General features: G+C 35.1%; 1 protein-coding gene across 3 annotated transcripts in view; it reads left to right on the forward strand.

The window, feature by feature from the left end:
- DIAPH3 (diaphanous related formin 3) overlaps positions 1-23,129 on the forward strand; it is a 233,767-nt gene that overhangs the window by 133,046 nt on the left and 77,592 nt on the right. For all 3 annotated transcript variants that reach the window (XM_027472667.3, XM_027472654.3, XM_072032512.1), the window contains 3 exons: positions 10,159-10,283; positions 19,423-19,587; positions 22,021-22,156. In XM_027472667.3, coding sequence (XP_027328468.3) covers positions 10,159-10,283; positions 19,423-19,587; positions 22,021-22,156 — 426 coding nt within the window. The remainder of the gene's footprint in view (positions 1-10,158; positions 10,284-19,422; positions 19,588-22,020; positions 22,157-23,129) is intronic.

Here is a 23,129-nt window from a genome sequence, read left to right on the forward strand (position 1 = left end):
TTCTGAGATATAAACACTGACCATTCAAAGTCCAGTCAGTAAAATCACCAGTTAGTCCAGGTTTTCTGTTCTTTTTTTAGCTATCTGATATTGATTTGATGAATCTTTGATCTCACTGAGTATGTTGTAGGATGAAAATCAATGACCTTGTTTTCAAGTTTATACATTGAGTTTACTTCAGTGTATTATATGAGACATATTTTGCATTTCAGTTTCACTGTATGACAGTCTTGCTATATGCTGGGTTCCCTACCTGTAAAAGTCCATTCTCTCTTGAAGACTCCTTCAGCACTACCTTTTTGGAAAATCCAGCAGATCCCAAAGACTACATATGGTTCATGTAATTTTAAAACCTTTTAGTGCTTTTACAGAAGTATATTTTTATCAAGCAAGTTGATTTAATATGCACTTAGATTTGTACAGTAAATTTTTAATGAAGTTCTTATTTCTTCTTGAGCTTACCAACAGGTCAGTTAAAAAAAAAAAAAAAGTCTTTGGTTCTGACATAATGGGCACACCTGGTTTGATGTAACCTATGGACAGGCTGATGAAGACTAACAAGTTGGCCAAGAATAATGGTGAATAATTCACCTTGTGGCTTCTACAGTGAGCCAGAAAACACAGTGGATATTACAAAGAGTCATTATGGCTGCTAGGGAGAGCAATAGAGGAGAAGTCACCAAAATCATTTATCTTCATGATCATTTAGCCAAATACACTTTTTACAGAAGAAATTATGGTTATATTAGAGTAAAATTTGAATATAGGGCTTATAGTTACTCTTCCATGCCAGGGAACAGTAGTTGGCACTTAACAAGAATAATCCTTCCTGAGTTGTATATTGTGGCTGCAGTTTAGACTTCCAGTAAGTTTGAAGAACTGCTGGATCCAAAGGTTACATTTAAGGTTTATAGGTTGCTGACAGTGCTGAAGGAAAGAAGCCTGCCTGGCTTTTATTCTGTCATCTGCTAGGACTTTTATGTTTACATATATGCTGCTTTGTTAGTGAAACCTGTTGGGTGAAAAAATGCATCATAATTTGCTGGGCTTAGTTCATATAATGATCTTTTTTTTTTTTTGTGAACCATTTTGTCCATATTTTCTTTCAGTGTTGTTCTCTAAATCTTGTTCTCTGCCATTTGTCCTAGCAATGGTTAGTGTCTTGTGGAGGTGGTGGAATGCCCTTCTCTTCAAGGTTTTACTGAACTTTGTGCCCTGGAGTAATTTTTAAAACTGATTCCCAAGAATAAATTAGTGAAATTTCATAAGAATATTTTTTCATATATTTTTCTTTGTTGCAAGCATTTTTTTTTGTGACCTGTTTTTATTTCCTCTCTGTATATTTATTTCCATAAATACATTGATTTCACATTTTATAGGCGGGATAAAGCTATTATTTGCTAGTGTCCTTTAAATTATAATAAAGGTTTTCTGTTAATGTTGCTCAAATGGCACTTGCACCTTAATTTTAAGTTGAACACGCTATATAAAAATGGAATTATACTACGCATGTTGCTTATTTATTGTTTTTAGGTTTGATCTTCAGTTTCTCCCACCATCGTGTCGTTGTTGACAGTCTTCTACAAATTTCTCCCTTTTAGAATTCTTTAATGACACAACTGTCTTTTTATCAGACAGCCCATTTGTAGCCTACCTTATATCTTTTCATATTTCATAGAAGATATAAGCTCATTCTTAGAACTTCTCTGTCAAGTTATTTCTGATGTGAACATTAGAACATTGAAATGTTTAGCAATTTATTTTTTTTATCCTTTTTACAAGATAAATTTTTGCTCATTCCATTTCTTTAAACAGTGATGTACATTAATGTTGTACATTAAACTGTTAACATCACTTGCAAGACTTTAAAAGCAGTGAGAAGGTTGTGAAGCCAACATGTGGTTTATGGTACGCTATAAATTGGAAAACATTCAAAATATGTAAATTAATTACTCCTTTGGAAAAATATATTTCAATTTTTTTAATTCAGTTTTGACAGGGAAGCAGCAAAGAACATTTATTTTACCTGTGCAATTGTAGTTTACTTCAGGGTATTTAATTTGCCCTTCTTTTCCCATTACATGCTAAAGTTACAGTTTTTACTTTTGTAATACTAGAAGTAGGCTTAATTCACTGGTACAGTACATGAATTAAAGATACCTTTTTGCTTTGAAGTATAACAAATCCTGTTTTTTAAGTACTTTTAGATCAGCAGGAGGAACTTTCATTGTGGCTAATGAGCTTACTGATATGACAGTTTCTGAAGATTCATATAATTAAAGCTGTCTCTTCTTTTAAATGTAATGACTTTCCTACTTTTCTATTAGTATTCCAGATGAGAAATATTTTGTAATTTAGTGCACTTCACTAATTTCTTATTTTATGGTATTCTAAGGATTTATATTGCATTTACTCAGGCTGCTGTTTTCTTTGATTGACTATAATTTACTCAGGCCTTACAGGTAACCATATATAGTGTTCCTTTGACATTTTAGTAACAGTGTAAAACTGCAAGTTTTTCTTCCTCTAAAAGTCATCACTCAATGTTACTTTATAAGTAGATTAGCTGTTTTCTCATTTTTGAGACTTTTTTTTCACGAATAATTAGATATATATATTTTAAACTAGGAACCAAATTGTAATTTTGATATATTTCGGAAGAAAAACTCATATAGTAATAAATTGCAAGTGTTGCTATTAGTTAGCTTTCCAGGTGAGAATTGTAAATGTTTAGTTAAATGTTACTCGATGTTCACTGAACGAAGGAAAAGAAAAATAAATCTTGGGAAAGTACTGGTAAACACATAAGCATTGAATTTAAGTGAAGAAGAGGAAGAATTTGTCTTAACAATTTTGGGGATTAGATACTTAACGTGTTTGCTGCATGAACTCTCTTTTGCTAATACATGTATATTTACTATTCACACTTTTGTTAATGCATACAATTGTAGTTTTTTTTTTTTTTATTTTCATTATCACATAGTAATTTTTGATATTAGAAGTATTTTAACCTCATCTTTTCTGTAATGTCTTGTTTTGTGTGTTAATGCCAGTAAGCAGCTAAGCACCACTTGATCACATAGCCACTCAGTTGCTCCTCACCAGTGGGATGGGGAAGACAATCTGGAGAGTAAAAGGAGAGAACTCATAGGCTAAAATAGTTTACTAGGGAGAGCAAAAACTGTGCACACAAATAAAGCAATACAAGGAATTCATTCACTACTTCCCATCAGCAGGCAGGTGTTCAGCTATGCCTATGAAAGCAGAGCATCATACGTAACAGCGGGGAAGATAAATGCCATAACTCCAAATGTCTCCCCTCCTGCTTCTTTCCCCCAAGCTTTTATTGCTGAGCACAATGTTGTACAGTATGGAACAATCAGTTGGGGTCAGCTGGCCTGATTGTGTTCCCTCCCAGTTTCTTGCCCATCCCCAGCATACTCACTGGTGGGGCAAAGGCACAGGTTGCCCAGACACGTGAACTCTCCCTCCACAGAGATCTTGAAAGCTGTCTGGACATGGTCCTGGGCAACCTTCTGTAGGTGTCCCTGCTGGAGCAGGAGATTGGACTAGATGACTTCCAGAGGTCCCTTCCAACCTCAACCAATCCTTGATTCTGTGAATCACTGCTTCTGTCTAGTATTTGCTTTTTCTGATCCCCATCTATGGCACAAAGAGACCAAGTCTGAGAGTGAAGTTTAATCTAGGTTCATTAAAATGCACAACACTCCCACCTCCAACATTTAAAAACATTAGGACAGCTTGAGAGAGCAATATTAATGTATGTGCTAAGCACAATTTATATGTCAAAAAGAACATTTTTCTTATTACGGAATTTTGAAAAGTTTACAGCAAATTTCTAAGTAGTATGAAAAAAAAATATTTCCATTATGTATTGCTTGATTGCTTGGGCTTTTTGTTTTATCTTATTTTCTTATTTTAAGTAGCACATTCACAGGGTAACCAGGATATCTGTTTGTTGGATGGCTTTTTTGTATGTTCAGAAAACAGTACAAACTTCATGAGTTACTCCGTACTCCATTACACTCAATCAGTACCAAAATCAACAGATGATTCCTGTTTTGCAGGTTGCACAATTATGTAAGTTCTCATAGCAGACTGAGATGTGAAATAGTCATCCATTCAGAGCTTTATTTGAACAATATTTGTAACTAATATGCTGAACACCTTATCTTAATTTTCATTTTATTTTATTTTGAGAGAAAGGTGCCCTTTTTAAATGCAAGGTTTATTTTACAGTTTACTTACAGTTACATTTGGGATGTTCATCTACCTTAAATGGTAGTTTTCACAAATGATGACCATGCAAAATAACTGGAAGACTTGTTACCAAGCAGAAGTCTGTGGTTTTTTTTTTCTTTTTGTTTTTTTTTTTTTCTTTTTTTTTTGTTTGTTTTTCTCCCACGTCTGTAATCTGAAAATTATTTTTAATGGCTTTTCTGGGAAAAAAAAAAAAGAGAGAGAGAGAGACTCAAGAGTAAAAAGAGTATTAAGCAGTAGTGAGATTTAGACAAATAGAGTATTATTTATGTACTGGAATAATGAAAAGGGTAGATATCTGCTAGAAGACAAATCAAAAACATCAAGTAAGTTATGCAGAAATCGTTTGCAAGAGAAGCATTAAAATGGCAGAAAGGGCAATGTTATAGAAAAGAATTGGATATGAATAAATTGTGAAGATGTTTAGACTCTTGAAGATGAGAAAGTTTAATAAGCAAGTGTTGCAAGTGCATCTATATGTGTGTGTCTCTCTACTTGTACAGCTATTTTAAGATTAGAGATTGCAGTGTTGGCATTGTTTAGAAGACTGATAAATATGATCAGTTTTAATGTTTAAAACTTTACTGGACTGATATTTATTAACATTTTATGCTGATGGTTCATTCTTAATTATTATAAATCAATATTACTGCATGGTGAAAGCAGTTATTAACAATGATATCCCAAATTAGCTGTGAATATATATACCCTGCAGTCAGCACAGTACTTCATGGTCTTGGTTCCCAAGGGGTGAGGTGATGAGGCTCAAAAGCTCTTCAGTGAAGGAAAACAAAACTGATGCACGTGTTGTCTTTCTCTCCCTCCTCCAAATTATCCACGTGTACTGTGCAACACAGGGATATTATTTTCCTGTGCTGTGGCAGGTGTCATATCTTGCTACTTGGTCATTTTTTCCCCTTGGTTAGCAGCTGCTTCTTCCTTTCAACAGCAATCCAATGATAGACAATTCACTGCTGGTCAATTATTCATCACTTAGGGGAATCAGTTTTCAACTTTTGCCCATATTTTCATGTTTTGAGCTTTAACTGTGCATCATAAAAATAGACGTGGTACCAAGCTTCTTTTTGCACAGAAAGTTCTCAAGATAGCAGACCAGGGATCTTGTGCAGTTACTATAGGGCTCAGCTAGTATAAGGTCTAAGGTCTATTCCTAGAGGTAATAGTACCATTGTTACTAGGAACCTGGGTACAAAAGTGTCTATACATTGTTTACCAGTTATGCTACATTACTGTGCTTACATTTGAATTCAAAACAGGAGAAAATTAATTAAATCCTGCTTAGAGAGCTTTTGCTTTCATGTGTGCAGCTGGAGGCTGCTGTGCCTACAGAAGGGAAAGTCCTCAGGTTTGAGAGGCAATTCCATTATCAGAGCTTTGGGAAAAAAAAAAATCAGCAAGAGTAATGTATAGCACCTATTTAAAAAAAAGAAAAGTCAAGAAAAAAGACTATGTCTGTAGAAGGCAAGAGAAGGAGGTCATCTTGGGAACAATAAAGCATGCATGCTGTATTTTTAGTCTTCGTCTGTGACCTTGAGTGAATATATCCAACTACATTTTATTGCAGTTAATGGATAGCTGAGACTATAGCTGAGCTCTTTCCACTAACTATAGCTGGTGTTTACAGAAACCTCCTAATACTTTGCCTCTGTGTTTACATACTATTTCTGTGTTAGTGCTCTAGACCATCTGACAATGAAGGTTTTTCTTGTTTGCTTTGTTTTGCTTTTTTTTTTTTTAAGGCTATATTTTGTCATTCGATGATACTAAACAAATACTACATTAATAGTGTATTGACAATTTTACAGAATCACTCAGTGGGCTTTGTCCACTCTCCAGTATCCGTGAAGTTCAAACATTGTCAGAATCTTTTTTTGCATGGTACAGTTTTCCACATCAGGCCAGAGATCAGCATGTCACTGTCACTCTCTCCACCTCAGAATGTAGTGGCCAGAATAGCACAAAAAAAGCTAAACAGCCGTAGGCGAGAAGATGATTGTATTGGTATGGGGATGGTGACCAAGAAAACTGTCATATAGGTTGGGCAGCATGTGGGATTTCTAAAATACCAGCTGAAATATCTGTTGCAAAATGTAACTGAAGGTTTGCAGCAATATAAATGAAGGAGAACACAAGTAGTACTGCTTTGCTTTAAAGAGTTATTTCTAGGATTAGAGATGAAAGGGGTGTTGTCACAAAGCTAGAAGAAATATTGCTTTAGTTTTAAGCAAGAATAATGATCTGGAGGTGGGGGTGAGGAAAGGGTTTCCATAGAAATTTGTTTAAAGAAAATAAGAGTTCCATATACTCATGTTGTAAATACCATTTTCCATTTCTGCATTCTGAGATAACTGAAATATGGAACTAAAAGTTCAATAAGTACGATTTTTACCAAGTTTTACTGTGGCTACAATAGTGTTGTATGATTACAGAACATCTAAGAAACTGAGCAAAAAGGATTGATTTTAGGCAATTACACATCTCTTTATCTGACCTTAATGATATGAAAGTTTTTGGAGGAAAGAATAATCAAACATGTGGAGGTTAATCAGAATGGCATAAAATGAAAATGAATAGAAAAAGTAATAGAGTAATTTGCTAGCTTTGACTTTTTTTTTTTTCTGGACACATGAAATCTATCTTGACTTCAGAAAATCACTTGATATTATGTAAAATGGAAAATCATTCATTAGAATAAAAAGTGAAAGAAACGTACAGTGCTGTCTAAAAGGAACATGGCAACAAAATAAAATTGTGGTATCGAAGCAACAAACTTATCTGACATACAGTAAGGCAGTATTGTCAGTGGAGAGGAAGATTAGATTGTCATTACTGAATGGTCCCGAGGATGTAGAGTAAAAGAAATGAAAGTCGATAGTATCAAGTACAAGATCATGCATCTTGATACTGTAATAAGAGCTCTGGTCAAGAAAAAAAAGGATATTTTACCTGAAGATAATCAGATAAGGTATTTCCAGCAGGAATAGAAATGCAAACATTAAAAGGGCTGGTGAGCCTGAAATGGTATGTAGAGAGGTTTTAATACAGATGCAGGTACAGAGGCTTCTGGAATAGTCATGGTATTAGAAAATGTGAATCAAGAGAGGAAACATTAAGAACAAAGTTGTTTCAACCCTGAAAAGCAGAAAGTGAGGAAGTCTAATTACTGTCTTTAATTTTTTTTGACAAGGATAAGAGAGTTCAGAGGGTATAAATGAGATATTCTTCAGGCACGCATGCATTGTATTTCATCAAGCAACTTGCTTTTGTGGGCTCACTAATATTCAAACCCCTCATCTTTCACTTAGTTTCCAAACGTATTATATCAGTTGTTCACTTCAGATTTGCTTGGGTTTATATATGAATCCTCTCAGCATTAGGGGTAAAAGTTTGTTCCCTCTGGCCCCCTTTCCTCTTCTTCCATTCTTCTATGTCACTTCAGATTTTTTACTGTATTTTCTAGAGGGCATGGGTGAATGTCAGTAAGTATTTCATGGGATCTTTTTTCAAGGGCTGATTAGACTTGTAGTTTTGTTTTTTCAACTATTTTCACTTAATTTAAAGTTGCTAAGACAATAATTCCAAACTCATACCGATATGTTGCAAGCTAGCCTCTATGTGAGACTATCAACAGAAGTATAGTCTTAGAGGAAAATATATCTAGTAGATGCGCATTGCTGAAATGACAGGAATGCTGAATGTTTATACTGAGGAACGACTTAAAATCATGACAGAGAGAAAAAGAACAACCAGCTACAGAATGAGGCAGAGATGTAAAATTCTTGATCAAATACATATCTGTTCAAGGGCAAAAGAACTAAAGGAAACAAAATAAAAAATGGCTTTGCTGAAAGCAAGAATTTGAAAATCTCAGTGCTTTGTCACCGAGTTATAATACAGCCTGTTAATCAGCTCTAGGCACTGAGATCCTTTTTATTAATCTGGCAAAAAGAAAGTGACTCTTTCTCAGCTGCTACCTGCATATTTTTTTAAAACCTGTGTATTTGCTGGGTTTTATCATTCTCATATTATGTATGTTAACTTAATTTTCTGCTATGAACTCATTTTAAGGCAAGACAAGCTATTTTGTGAAGAACTATCATATTAACTATCTGATTTTGGTAGTTAATACAAGGTATATATTCTGTGTTTCTTAGCAGCTTTCTAAGTAAATTTGTGTCTTAAAGTTGTGTGTGCCCACTCCCAAAGGCTTCTTTTGCCAGCAAAAATATGACTTTATATTAAAAACAGGTTGGTTTGGTTGGTTTCTGAAACCTGTGAAGACTGAAACACATCTGTAGTCAGCATTGGCACCTTCTAATTTTAGCTCTGTTTCTGAAACAGTTTCTTAACTAGCTAAATGACCTATCTGGTGATGATTGGTGTTTGCCAGTCACTGGGTGAAAATCTGCCATGTCTGACATACCGTTGGAAAGCAGTGAGTTAGAGTAAACAGCGGATTCTTTAAATTATGATTATAAGCTGAATTGAGTTATAAATTATAATGTGAACATACATTTATATTCCCTTATTCTTTTTAAGAATGATGATTGTATAGAAATGGCTTTTTTTAGGCTGCATTAGCATTTTCACAGGTGATCATTGATCATTTTATACTTGTGTTAACCTTTCTGTTATGAATGGAATTGTAGTTGCTATGCAACATTTTAATCCAGTCATTTGGGGACCCTTGTCAGACTTCTCTGGGAGAAAGATGTGTGCAGTGAGTGTATCTCATTTTCTATCACATAATGCTACTCAGGAGGAAATCATGGATCCATTGCAGATCTTACTGTCTTCATAGGGCCAAAAACTTTATCCAGGGTTTTTGTAGATGAAGGTAACTTTATGCTTATAGGTACAGGATATTGTGAACGGAACAAATGATGGAAAAAAAAGTAAGGTATGCCATTGGACTAAAATTCAAAGTATGTTCTTCTCTAAATATTTTTTTCAATGGAACATGTTGAAGTGTTAATTTTACTTCATAAACAGACAGGAAATAAGTTTTAACTGACTTCAATACTGTAAGTCCAGGCTGGAATACATGCTAACAGGAGTTACCCTGATCTTACCATTATGGACTTGATATTTTAAACAACTATTTACAGATCAAGTGTTCAACTTCCGAACACTTGAAGGAATGCATGGAAGTTGAATTTCTCTTTTTCTGATAAAGAAAGTTTACAGTTTTTCTGCATCCTGCTATAAATCCCTCATGTTTTCTCTTTGCTCTTTTCATTCTCCGAAGCGCTATGTTGTTCTGGCTCACCTCAGTGTCTGTAGTTCCCTCTACCTTGAAAAACACTTTGGCTCTGGTAGATTTTGTTGTGTTTTTTATTAGGTATTGTGCTATCAAACAAAGAAGTTGAGTTTTCAGTTTCAAACACAGGTGTTTAATGGCCCCATTTTCTCTGTTTTTGAGAGTCTTATTTTCTTCATGATCTACCATACAAATGTTGGTATTTTTTCTGTTTTAACAGAATGAGATTTAGGAAAGCTCTGTGGTACTTGGAGTCATTTCAAAACTTTCCCTCTAGTTAATCAGAAGAGACAGACTGGCATATGTATATCTCAGGTTATTTAAAACAGACTGTTAGTAGCAGTACTATATCTTAAGCATAAGAATAAAACAAAATTCAGCATTCAAACAGCATTCATCTAATCAGAATGAAGCAACTGTGTAAGCGAGGAGAACTGAGCATTGGAAAGTGGCTTCCCTCATCTTGTAATTTGGTCAGTCTGCTTTTATTTCAGAATTTAAAATGTATGCTGATTTGGATAAGGGTTTATCTTGCATATTTTACAAACAATGTTTCTCACTTAAGGTGTTAACAGAGTTAATGTACTGTATTTTAGTCTCAGCAGAAAACCTGGAGAAGAGCCTGAAGCATATGGAGAGGCAACTCCAACAGCTTGAGAAGGATTTGCAGACTTTTCCAGTTGCTGAAGATAAGCACGATAAGTTTGTAGCAAAAATGTCTATATCCTTTGGAGTATTCCTTAAAAAAAAGCACACACAGAAGTAGTTTAACTGCACTACTTTAAACTTTAAATGTCTTTGCCTAGCTTTTATCTAGTCTGTAGCATTTATTTCTGAAAAAAATATAAGTCTCTTCTCTCAAAAACTAAATACATGAACAGCCTAATTAAACTATTCATCTGTAATGAATAGAATGAGGGGAAAAATGCTGTCAGGTCTTATTCTGTGTATAAGTGTCTTAGTGAAAAGTAGTTAAAATAGGACTGTTAAGCACTTGACTTTAATTGATTTTTCTCATAAGAATATATTAGAGAAGTATGTACATCACCTTGAGTTTGTTTGTTTGGCAGTGTATGCATTACCATTGAGAATGATTTTGTACATGCAACCATGAAAACAAAATTTCTCGTATTGCTGAAATGAGATTCATAGCTTATGAAAACAGGTTTCTGGTTTTATTTTTGTCAAAATTCCTCTTCTCACTATTTATTCCAAACCCTACGGCCAACTTAACTGCCTGTTTCTCTCATAAGAAACCTTGTGACAGGAAGGTCATTCTACAAGAAAATTTATCTTTAACTTAAACCTCCCTACTAGGTGTTGGCCATATATGCTTGGCACAAAGAACATGCTGGAAGCAAAAATATTGGCATACAGAGAGAGAGAGACAAGTTCAGATTTCCGTAGTAGGTATAGTTAGGTTATTACCTAACTGGAAGACTACTTTGCTATGTATAGGAGGACTCGGGAGACAGTTATTCGTTGCTTTTGATTAATCTAATACTCTTAAATAAAAGATGGCAAGAGGCCCTGAGGCCAAGTGGATATACTAGCTTTTGTCATTGCTGCATTAGGGCCAATTCCCTCTTCAGTAGACTAGCTGCAACCAAAGTGCATACAACTTGGCTTTAGGCCTTCTCTGGACTCTCTGAGGTATCAGTAACCTTTCAATGTTATTACTAATTTTTGTAAGGTCATGTATTTTGTTGGTGAAGTAGTCCTGTTTTTTGTTGTTGTTGCTGTCAGTGCCTTTCTTTTCCAGCTCAATGTGGTTTTGAGAGATTTGTTGCTACCCACCAGCATGGTGTCTCTGTAGGGTGAAACATAAGTTTTGTATCTGAAGAAGCCAATAGTGTAGAAGAGAACTTGGAGAGTGGTTTTGAAAGCCAAGAGGCAAAGTATTGCTAGGAGGTTAAAGGGAAACATATCCATGACAGCATTCTCAGAAATAAAGCTAGTCTGTCTGTGCTTGGTTAAGAAAATGATGTGTGGTCTATGAAGTTTATGAAGAAATTAAATCTGTGAAAAAGGTTAGACTCCTCTTAATCTAAAAACATTATGATTCTGGCATTTAAAATACCCTATAACCTTTTACATTTTTAAGCTGAGGACTAGGGTTTGAAGTAACAGATAAATTAATATACAGCTGCCTTTAGAGATGTGGTTATAATCATAGAGCCATAGAATCTTTTAGGTTGGAAAAGATCATCAAGTCCAACCATCAACCTAATACGTCAAGTGTTAAATCCACACATCTCTTAAATACTGCCAGGAATGGTGACTCAACCATCTCCCTGGGCAACCTTGTTCAAATTCCTAGTCACCCTTTCTGTGAAGAAATTATTCTTAATATTCAATCTAAACCTACTCCATACCTACAAAACAGGTATGAAAGAAGGTAACAAAACGCACTTGGGAGTGAGTGAAGGATAGCCTGAAGAAATTAGTTTCCTGCTTAAGAAGGAAAGCACAGAAAAGTAAGTTGAGAAATAAATCTGTGCTGCTGTTGAACATCTGAAAAAAGTGATTAAGTAGGATGCCTTATTTCCCTTTGTGTTACTGACATATTGGGAATTTCTGAAACCTGATGGCAGAAAGTTAGTGGAATAGTGTGATCGAAGGTTATAAATTGCATTTGAGATAGAATAGGTCATAGTAGTGCAAGAAGCTAAAATACAATAGCCAAAGAGGGAAATGGGTGGACCGTTGTCAGTAAATAGCATAACTTTTCACAGAGTTAAAATTCCATCCCTGTATATGAAGAATAAGAAAAGTTCTTGTAAACAACTCTAGTTAAAAGCAAGCAGAAAACATAAGTTGCTGTAAAAATCAGAAAAATCTTATCTTGTGCTTCCTTCACCCCATGTCAAAAAGTATACTGTACACCTGTTGATGCAGTAGAGAATACTGACAACAACCAGCAGTAGGGAAAAGCTTCTGTATGATGAATGTTTAAAAAGATCAGGACTCTGAAACTGGAAAAGGAAAAAAATAGGAGAATATAGTTTAAAAAAAAAAAACAAAAACTTGTAATTTTGTATGCCATCAAAGACTAAAGCTAGGAACATAATTATTAATTATTATACATATTTATAAATAACCAATGTAAAATACTGTCCAGAAGGGTAGAACATACTAACAGAAGTGTTTTCTCAGCAGATGATTAAACTGTAGCATTTATTTTCAAGATGTTGTAGACGATAATATAAATGAATTTCATATAAGGCTTAGATAGTTAACTAAAGACAGTATGTCTGGAGCTCTAAAACACAGTAGTCCAGAGGTAGCTTTAGCTCAGAAAATCACTAACCTGGAGACTGTCAGAAGCTAAATACTACATTAGTTTAATTACCATGCTATACTTACCCTATTTCCTTCTTGTTTTCCCTAATCATTGGGTATTGATTGCTGTCAGAAACAGGTGAGATGAATATTTTATCTTACTCAAAATAAATCAGTACAAGTAAAACCAGCCATACTATATATTTCATTATATTACACTATTCAAACAGTATTTTGAACAGAAAATGCCATGAACAGGAATAGTTTGCCCTCACCTACTACCTCTCCCAGTAGAACGGCAGTAATTTCAGAACAGTAAAGTTTCATATGGTTTCTAGTAACGTCTGTGAACACACTAATTAAAGAAGCTTACTTTTGGAAAAACAGGAGCTTCAATAAATTACGAAGCAAAAAAGGTTTGATGTAAAGGTTAGATAATCCTGCACAGCATGATGAAGCCTGGACCTGTCTTTACTTTTATTCCTATGACAAGGAAAGCTGAATGATGGTGAAGTCTTGAAAGGCATGCAGCTCATAAAAAGAAATCAGCAGGAAATCTGAAAAAGGAAGGATGGTGCTTTGTTGGAAATAATTTTTCATCCTGAGTACAATTAGGCTCCATGGACAAGTAGGCTATTACATCCTGTCACTAAATATCACAACCCAGAGGCCCCTAATGAACTGATTAGCATTCTTGTTTCTTTAGGAAGTCAGATAGATGCACAGTTGATGCACTTTTATTGACCAAGTCTATAATTATGAATGTTTCCTTTATACATTAAATTGTGCTGGTTTGTCAGTCATCTTATGTATACTAGCTGAAAAGAAATGATAGTCATTATTGAAGTTCATTCGTTTTCTTTAATTAGGACAGTCAAAGAATATTGAAATTATATTGATTTAGACTATTAAATCCATTCAATGTAATGTTCAATAAAAATCACAGTGAACAAAATACACTTGGATGTTCAAAGTGAAAATTTAGTGCCTTTATGGAGAGTGCTTAAATTACATATTGAAAGTTTAATTAAGTAGTTTAGTCTACATCTTCTATATCAGTCCAGCTCACATCTCATGATTTTCTAAGTAGCAGCTGAGAAACTCGACAAGTTGTAGCCTACCATTGAGTGCATTTGTGATAGCAATTTTCACAAAAGTTGATGGAACTAATACCTGAGAGACAGTAAGTTGCTTGATGCCTTTCTTCTGGGAATACAATCCTTTCTTTCTGATCAGTTCCCTGTTCCTCTTCCCTGTTGCTTATGCTAATTTATTAAGGGAAGAAGTAGTACTTAGCCAAATCAAAGCCTGATTCAAGTGAGGAAGAAGAAAACCATTTCAATTGCAAAGCAGAAACTACACACTGCCTGTAAACTGCTGCTTATCCAATCAGCCACATAGTTTGAACTGTACAGTGTCAACAAACCAAAACCTGTAAGATATCCTGGCATCCTAGGGGCTTTGAAAGATTACAGGATCTGGTTAGGTGAAAAAGGATAGCATGTTGCTCTTTGGGATGTTGACTGTGTGGACAGGTAATGAGAGAGAGGGTTTTGGCAAACAATTTAAATTTAACTTAAAGTGTATAATTCCTGTGTGTGTGTATGTATATATATGTATGTGTGTGTATGTGTGTGTATATATATATATATATATAAAGGAATATATGGCTTTATATATATATATATATATGTCAATTTGTTTTAGTATTATGTTTAGCATAGAGATAAAAAGGATTGAGTAAGTCAAGGAAAAGGTATTATTTGACAAATAATCTTCATAAGGTACTAATTTAAAAATCTAAACATTTGTATTTGCGGTAGAGTGGATGCAGGACTTTGAGACTTTTCAGGATGTCCTGAATTAAGAAACATCCTGTCAGTAACCTGACTTGTTCTATGAGTTTAGTGTTGGATGAATTCTACAGTTCATTGAAGGTAAGAATCATCCTTCTTTTTAACTACCTTTCACAAAAGCCTGGAGACAAGAAAGCTCAAGGATATTACCTATGTATATAAATATCTGATGGGAAGAAGTCAAGATGACAGAGGCAGAATATTTTCAGTGGTGTCCAGTGAGAGAACAAGAAGCAATGGACATAAAAGAAAATTCAGAAAATTTTTTAAACAGAAGTGGGAGGAAAATTTTACTCTAAGGGTGATTGAACACTGGGACTCGTCCAGATAAGTTGGATAAGATCTTAAACAGCCTGTTCTAATTCATCCTGCTTTTTGAGCAGAAGAGGTTGGACTAGATGATATCCAGAGGTATCTTCAGCTTCAACCATTCTGTCCTGTAAAGAGCTTTGTGTGCATTTCTTGAACTATTATAATCAGATAAGGAATTTTACTGTTGAACCTTGCTATCTATATTAATTGAAGTCTCTGTGCCATGTATTTTTCAGATAATTGCATATATTTTTCCCAAGAACTTCATGTGGGAAATTCTAACTGGAACCTTCAAATTCACACCCTTTGGTTTTTTAAAAAAGTTGAAATTCCGGGAAGTGACCTCAAAGTCTACTTACACCAACCTTTGAAAAGTTTACTTTGTTTTTTATAGAGACTATTGCTGGCCTGGGTAGTGGCAGTCTCAGTTCCATTTTGAAATTCTGATAAAATATAGGCAGCACCTGTTAATCTTTTGTTCATATGCAGAATCATATTCCTTGTTGGATTTTCTACACCTAATGCATAGGTTAGTTTGTGAAAAAATCACATGTAGCACATATGGGGTCTTATGAGGAAATGTTTGGCATGCTTAACATTCATTATCTGCTGTAGAGTAACAGCTGCTTTTACATGTCTTGATGCCATACACTATATTAGTATTTTCCATAGTACAATATATTAAAATCAGTATAAACTTAAGACAGGCAATCCACCATGAGAAGAGCTGCCATGAATATGCAAGAACAAACATACAGCAGTTTGAAATTTTGCCACATATATTACTCATTTCATCCCTTCATTGTTTTCCTGTTCTATTAATGAGCAGAATGATGATCTGTAGTCCCATGAGTGAAAAAAGGCAGTCCATGAAGTGAAGCCACTTCAGAAAGTTAACAAATAACTAACTTTTTGATTTCCTTTTCCTCCCACCTGTGTTGCAGCTCTGCTGTACTTCTGTCTTCATTCATGCAAAGCCAATGAATTGTGTAGCTGATAATGCATATATATCAACCTGTTCATAATAATTACAGTTGGGATTGCTGTGCTCAGTAGTATTCCCTGTTGTCTCCAGTTTAGCTAGTGCTGGCTAACAAAAGCTGTATTTAAGGAAAAAAAGGAAGAGGACTTATTAAAAATACCTAAATTGAAGCATAGTCTCTGTAGAATGCCAAGAGCTTAGGGTATCCCGTAACACACCAAATGGAAAATAAAAATCTCAGAATTCATTTTGTCAGGGGTTGAAATACTGCACAGTAGCACATCTTTCTCAAATACTGTATTTTGAGTTTAAAGTTGTGCATCACATATTCAAGGGGAGTCAGTTCTAATAATTTAATCTAAGCGCTTTATGTGGACTCTAGTGGAAGGTGTCCCTGTCCATGGGAGGGGGTTGGAAGTAGATGATCCTTAAGGGTCCCTTCCAACCCAAACCATTCTGTGGCTCTGTTAGCACAGCTGTTACTTTAGTCACAAAAATTTCTTCTCAAAGTTTCCTTGTTAGCGTATAGTGACATATCATTCATTTATAACATGAAGTCATGCCTTTTATTGATAATTTTAACTTTTTTTTGGTATGATTTTTTACCTTCCTAGAAGATTAAAGAAACATACTGGCCTGCTTGATGTATGGCATCTATACCTACTGACAGCAAAACAAAATTGATATTTATCAGACTGCTCTGGCCCTTACAGACCAAGCTAGTAGCCATCATAGTGACTAATTTGAATATTGTGCCTGAGAACAATATCACATGATTTTCTGGCATAGATTCTAAATCATGAGAAGAGAACTATTAGCTGTACACTTTATAGACACGGAATCACAGAATGGTTTCACTTGGAAGGGTTCTTAAAGATCACCCAGTTCCAACCCCCTGCCATAGGCAGGGACACCTCCAACCTCCAGGGATGGGGCATCCACAGCTTCTCTGGGCAACCCGTTCCAGTGCCTCACCACCATCTGAGTAAAGAATTTCTTCCTATGTCTTATCTAAATCTACCCTCTTTTAGTTTAAAACCATCGCTCCTTGTTCTTTCACTAATTTCATGGTAAGAAGTCCCTCTCCAGCTTTCTTGTAGCTCCCCTTTAGGTACTAGAAGGCTGCAATGAGGTCTCCCTGGAGCCTTCTCTTCTCCAGGCCGAGCAACCCCAACTCTCTCAGTGTGTCTGCAAAGAAGAGGTGTTCTAGCCTTATGATCATCTTCATGGCCCTTCTCTGGACCTCTTTGTTGGCATGCATCACTCCTGAGCTTGGAGGAGGTGATCCTTGAATATTAACCAGCTTCCTTTGGACCCTCCTCCCTCCAGGGATTTGTCCTGTGGTACTCCATGAAGCAGATCCCTGAAGAGGCCAAAGTCTGCTCTCCCAAAGTCCAGAGTAGCAAGCTTGCTGTGCTCCTTCCTGGCTGCCCTCGGTATGCTAAACTGCACCATTTCATGGTCACCCATTTCATGATCAATCATGTTAAGGCTGCCCTTTAGCTTCACATTCCCCACTAGCCCTTCCTTGTTGGTGAGAATGAGGTCCAGCACAGCACCTCTCCTCATTGGCCCCTCTATCACTTAGAGAAGGAAGTTATCATCAGTGCATTCCAGGAACCTGCTGGATTGCCTGTGCCTTGCTTTACTGTCCCTGCAACAGATATTGGGGTGGTTGAAGATCCCCATGAGGATCAGGGCCTGTGAATGTGAGGCTGCTTCTATTTATCTATAGAGGACCTCATCAGCTTGTTCTTCCTGATCAGGTGGCCTGTAACAGACCCCACTATAATGTCACCTGTCACCTGTCCCTTAATCCTGACCCATTGGCTCTCTGTCAGCTCCAAATCCATCCCCAGGCAGAGCTCCATGCACTCCAGATGCTCATTGACAATAAGAGGGTAATATCCCCTCCTCACCTCCCCTGCCTGTCCTTCCTGAAGAGCCTGTATCCTTCCATACTAACACTCCAGTCATGGGAGCCATCCCACCACGTCTCCATAATGCCAATGGGGTCACAGCCCTGCAGGCCTGCACACATCTCTAACTCCTCTTGTGTATTCCCCGTACTACATGTGTTAGCATAGAGATGTTTAAGCTGGGCTTACGCATACACCATAAATTCTCTTTTACAATAATTGATAGGGGCAATGGGAGAAAAAGGTAAAATTGTCATTTCTTGTCTTATACATGCTTCCCTGCAGCTTGAAAATAAGGGAACATACATATTTATTTAGCTGACATTCCATTAAACACTTTATGAAATTGTCCTACATAAGGAAATACCTACACACACTATTTCTTCTTTGAGTTTCTACTTTGTCAACTATATAATCACGTCTTGAATAAATGTGTTTGTTTTTTATTTGATTTCATTTATGTTATGCAGTATTTTGGTGCTTTTTATAAATTGCTTATCTCTTGTAGAAATAGTTCTGTTGTTTTCCACCTAATTTAATTAAATTGTATTGACATTGCAAATAGTCTTGGAAAGCATAAATACCTGCTATACCTAAACACCAGAAATAAAAATGGATGCATTGCTGTTGCTACATTTTAGAAAGCTGTTAGGATGAGGTTTTTATCTTTCATGTTTTTATTTTATTTTATATTTTATATTATTGTTTATTAAAATTTCTGGTTTTACTCTATTTTAAGTAAGGATTAGTGTTTCTTGATATGATAAAATATTCAGGTTAGTTATTGATACCTACCTAAATACCGTCTTGCTTTTATGTATGAGGCAAAATGGCATATGTTTCAGTGAAGTTAGATACTAGTTCTAATCAAATTAAATAATTTCTTTATTTTAACATGAGTATATTTTAAAAATATGTTCTGAGGCTCTAATTTACCTAAACCAAAATTATGTGTTTGACCTTACAAAAAATCGTACATTTGTTTTTAAATGAAACTTCAGATTAGTTTCTGGAGGACTAGGGAAAGAGAGAGAAAGAGAATTCACTTGAGTAGCTTCTTCCAACAGGTTTGGAAACTATATTTTTAGATTCATCTAAGGTAGAATTATTATTATTTGTATTATTATTTGGTTGGTTTGGAAGATTTTTTGGAGGGTAAATGTAATCATGTTGTTACGTAGTTATATACCTAAACCTTTACGTTAAGCGAGAAAAAAAAACGTGCTTGAATTTAGACTAGTCCCATACATTTCATATTAAATTACCTGCTAGCAGGATAATCGTTAAATAAAAAGTGGCAGAGAAAAATTGATGAAAACACCCTAATTTATTTAGAGCGCTAATGTAAGCAGAAAATACTAGGAGGTGTATATGACATGGAAGGAATTATCTTGACACTTTATTTAATGCAAATGAAAAATGTATATGAAACACAGATCTATGTTAAGTTAAAAACTGTGGATTTGACTGGATTTACTGAGAATTCTTGCAGCCTTAACAGCAGCGTACAGCTTTCTAGTTCATGCCAAAGAAGATTTTCAGAAACTCTCACGGATGCATGAGAACATGGAAAAGTTGTATCAGAACGTGATGAGATATTATGCCATTGATCTGAAGAAAGTTTCTGTGGAGGAGTTCTTAACTGACTTAAACAACTTCAGGACGATGTTCATGGTACAGTCTGTTTATTTAATCCCTAAAATTTCTTAGAAATTATTTTTGTACAAACATTATTGAACAAACTAAAAATAGTTTTCTTTCTCTTTGATAGCATCTGATGCTTGTAAAAGAAATTTTACTTTGCGCATCCTAAACTCCTACAAAGTTAGGAGAAGGAGATTTTGAATTATAATTTGTGGATTGTTTCTTTTTGATAGAAATGGAAATTCTTAATAGCAATTAATGTAATTTAATACAGAACCTCGTACATGTAGACGTACATCCAGACGGGGGAAAATCTGGAAGTCCATCTTTCTTAAATACATCTGTGTTTTCTTTTTAAAGGATGCTTGTTATTTATTTAAAAATAAACCTTTTAAAAGAGATTCTGTGCATGCTTCTCCCATATGAAATCCACATCCAAGACTTTATTTATCTTTTTTCTGCCTACAGCACTTGATCAATGTTAAGGTTTACAAATGAAGAAGGGTCACTTTTCTCAGGTGACAAGTGATAGGATGCAAGGAGATGGCCTCAAGTTGTGCCGGGGAGATTTAGATTGGATAATAGGAAGAATTTCTTCATGGACAGGGTGGTCAAGCGTAGGAACAGGCTTCCCAGGGAAGTGGTGGAGTCACCTTCCCTGGAGGTATTTAAGAGATGTGTAGATGTGGCACTGAGGAACAAGGTTTAGCAATGAAACCTGGTAGGTTAAGTTGATGGTTGGACTTGATGATCTTAAGGGTCTTTTCCAACCTAAATTATTCTATGATTCTGTGCGCCTGATTTTTCAAATACGGACATTGATTATATTTTCCTAACTTGCTCAGTTCCTAATTTGAAACACGGGAGTCCGATTTCAAAAATGCTAAATGTTATGAAATTGTTGTGTAAATTTAATTTGTAATGTTTAAGCCACAACTCCCATTTAAATGCTGTGGAATAAGAATGCTAAATGCTCAGGTTCATCTTGAATTGGAGACACAAAATAATGGTTGTGCTCTATTTCTCTGTATCTCTATTTTCCCATACTTTTCTGTGTCTGTAAAACTAGCACCGATACTGACCTCCTACTTCAGTGTTATAAAGATAGATTCATTAATGCTTTGAAACAGTTAGATATTATTGATGAGCATGATAGGAGAAACCTTGAGGAAAATTAATAATTCTGTCTTGCAGAGCACAGTTTGAAGGCTATATGAAAAGGGTGTGTAGATAAGGCATGAAACCACTTATCATTCAATGACACTAAACAAAATATTGAGTAGCTGCTCAGGTTTGAGTCTTTTTCGAAAAGGTTTTTGAGATGCCTAGCGTGAGACACCTGAGGTTTGAGTTTCAGAATTGTTTAGCATTGGTTTTGATTACTGACAGAAATGGAAGGTGTTTGGCATCTTGGAAACTTAGCTCAAAAGATGTTTAAACTTAAAGTCCAAAACAAAAAGACTACTTAAGTCACTGGTATGTATGGGAAGATGAAGTTATGTCATTCTTGTTGTCAAGCGAAGTTGACAATTTAAATACAATTTCATCTACTTAGGATGCTTTTTGAGTTTTCAGTTCATGAAAATGTTTAAATCTGGAGACATAGATTTCAGGTTCATAGCCAACATGTTGGAGTGTACTTCACAAAAGCTAACATTTATACTCTGTGACCACCAAATCTAGAGCACATTGAGCTGTCCAGAAACAAAAAACGGGTGAATAATTTAGGAAGATTTCAGCGCATGTGTATACCAGCAATGTAGCACTGATGTAAGCCACAGTAATTCACCGAGAATTTACCAGTGTATGGGGATGCCATTAAAATCACAAAAAGGTTATCTTAAAAATGCTTTTTTAAAAATTATTGCATTTGGTACTTTTTTTTTCTTAGTGTCTGAATATGCAAAATAATTAAAGTCTCTGAAACTCAGTTCTATTATGGCATTATTAGAACATTTGGAGTGCTTATTCATGATTCAAAATAAACAACATTGTATGGCTATTAACCAGAAAACAATAACTTATAAACCCACTGAAATAATGCATATGTAGATAAGAAAAATACACTGCTAAGTCACAGAAGCAATTTTGTGTTTGTTTGTTTTCTTTTGTTGTGTTTTTTTTTGGTGTAGGAGCAGCATGAGTAAGAATAAATGTTGAAACTGTTTTAGAACTACAAGTAAAACAGGTTGTTTAGATATTTTGACTTCTTTCTGCATTAATGTGTATTCTTAAACTGAATTTGTAATCCCTATTTGGGGCTAATTAGTATGCTTCTAACGTCTTTGTTCTGAATTTGCTTACTTTTCTGAATAAAATGTGCTATATGTGGAATACAAAATATTTGGCTATAAATTAAGGTTAGTTGGATGTGATTTTTAAGCTGTGTTTTTGTTTTTAAGATTCAACTTTCTTTTTGGTAAGACTTCAGTTTTAATGGAACCCTTTTTATTTTTTCCACAGCAAGCAGTAAAGGATAATATGAGAAGGAGAGAAGCAGAAGAAAAACAGAGGCGTGCTAAAATAGCTAAGGAGAAAGCAGAAAAAGAAAAACAAGAGAGGCAACAAAAGAAAAAGCGTTTGTTAGAAATGAAAACAGGTGAGGAATGTAGAAAACAACTCATTTTAGCCAGCATTTTACTGGAAGCAAGACTGCTATTTATTAAATCTAAATGTGCTATGGAGAAAAGACAGAATAAATCATTGCTTTTCAATGGTTAAAGTTTATGTCAAAGAGATTCTTACATTTTGGTTTGTTAACAAGCTTCTCTAGCTTATCTGATTTCCTCAAGGTATTTTAGAACTCATAATGTTGCTTAATATTTTTCCATTAGAACATATTGAATCTTGTGCGACCAAGTATAAATTCAGTTATGCTGAGAATCTCTTATGTTACCTGAGAACAGACACTCTCCAAAGCATAAAGTCATTTTATTTCTTTTAACCAGGGTTACATATTCATTTTTGTTCTTATATGAGAATAAGCCCTTCCTGAAGTACTATGGATTCTTCTTTGAGTATGTCAATTGTTATTTCAACAGGTCCCTGTTGAAACACCTTCAAAGAAACCTCTGTCATACATTTTTAAAGTTATTCATTTATGCTGTGTTGTTTTTGTACCAAGAGACCACAGACACTGTGAATTCTCTGTTACTAAAGAAGATGTCTGATGAGTCTCTATACTGCTATATTTTACCTTAGACTGAGTTTCTAGAATCATTCAGAATGGTATATGACTTTGTAAATTATCATGAGATACTTTCATATATATATATATATATTTTTTTTTTCTGAACAGATCTTGTTAACAGTTTCCCACTCAAACCCTGGTTGGCACCTTTGGCATAAATGATTATCTGTCTCTTTCACGTTTCACTAATATCTAGGGTAGATGTGTGGCTTGAGGTGTGAGACTAAAGCTTTATGTTAAGATGGAAACCAAGAGGCTGTCCTCTGAACACAGAAGTTTTCTTTAGAAGTAAAATCAAGACCAGTCAGGAAACTTTCAGTGACAATCTTTGTAAAGCTCACAGAAGATAGTCCAGAAGACTAGAAAAAGGGTAAAACTGATG

The sequence above is a fragment of the Anas platyrhynchos genome, chromosome 1 (genome assembly GCF_047663525.1).
Source record: "Anas platyrhynchos isolate ZD024472 breed Pekin duck chromosome 1, IASCAAS_PekinDuck_T2T, whole genome shotgun sequence".
Classification (NCBI taxonomy): domain Eukaryota; kingdom Metazoa; phylum Chordata; class Aves; order Anseriformes; family Anatidae; genus Anas; species Anas platyrhynchos.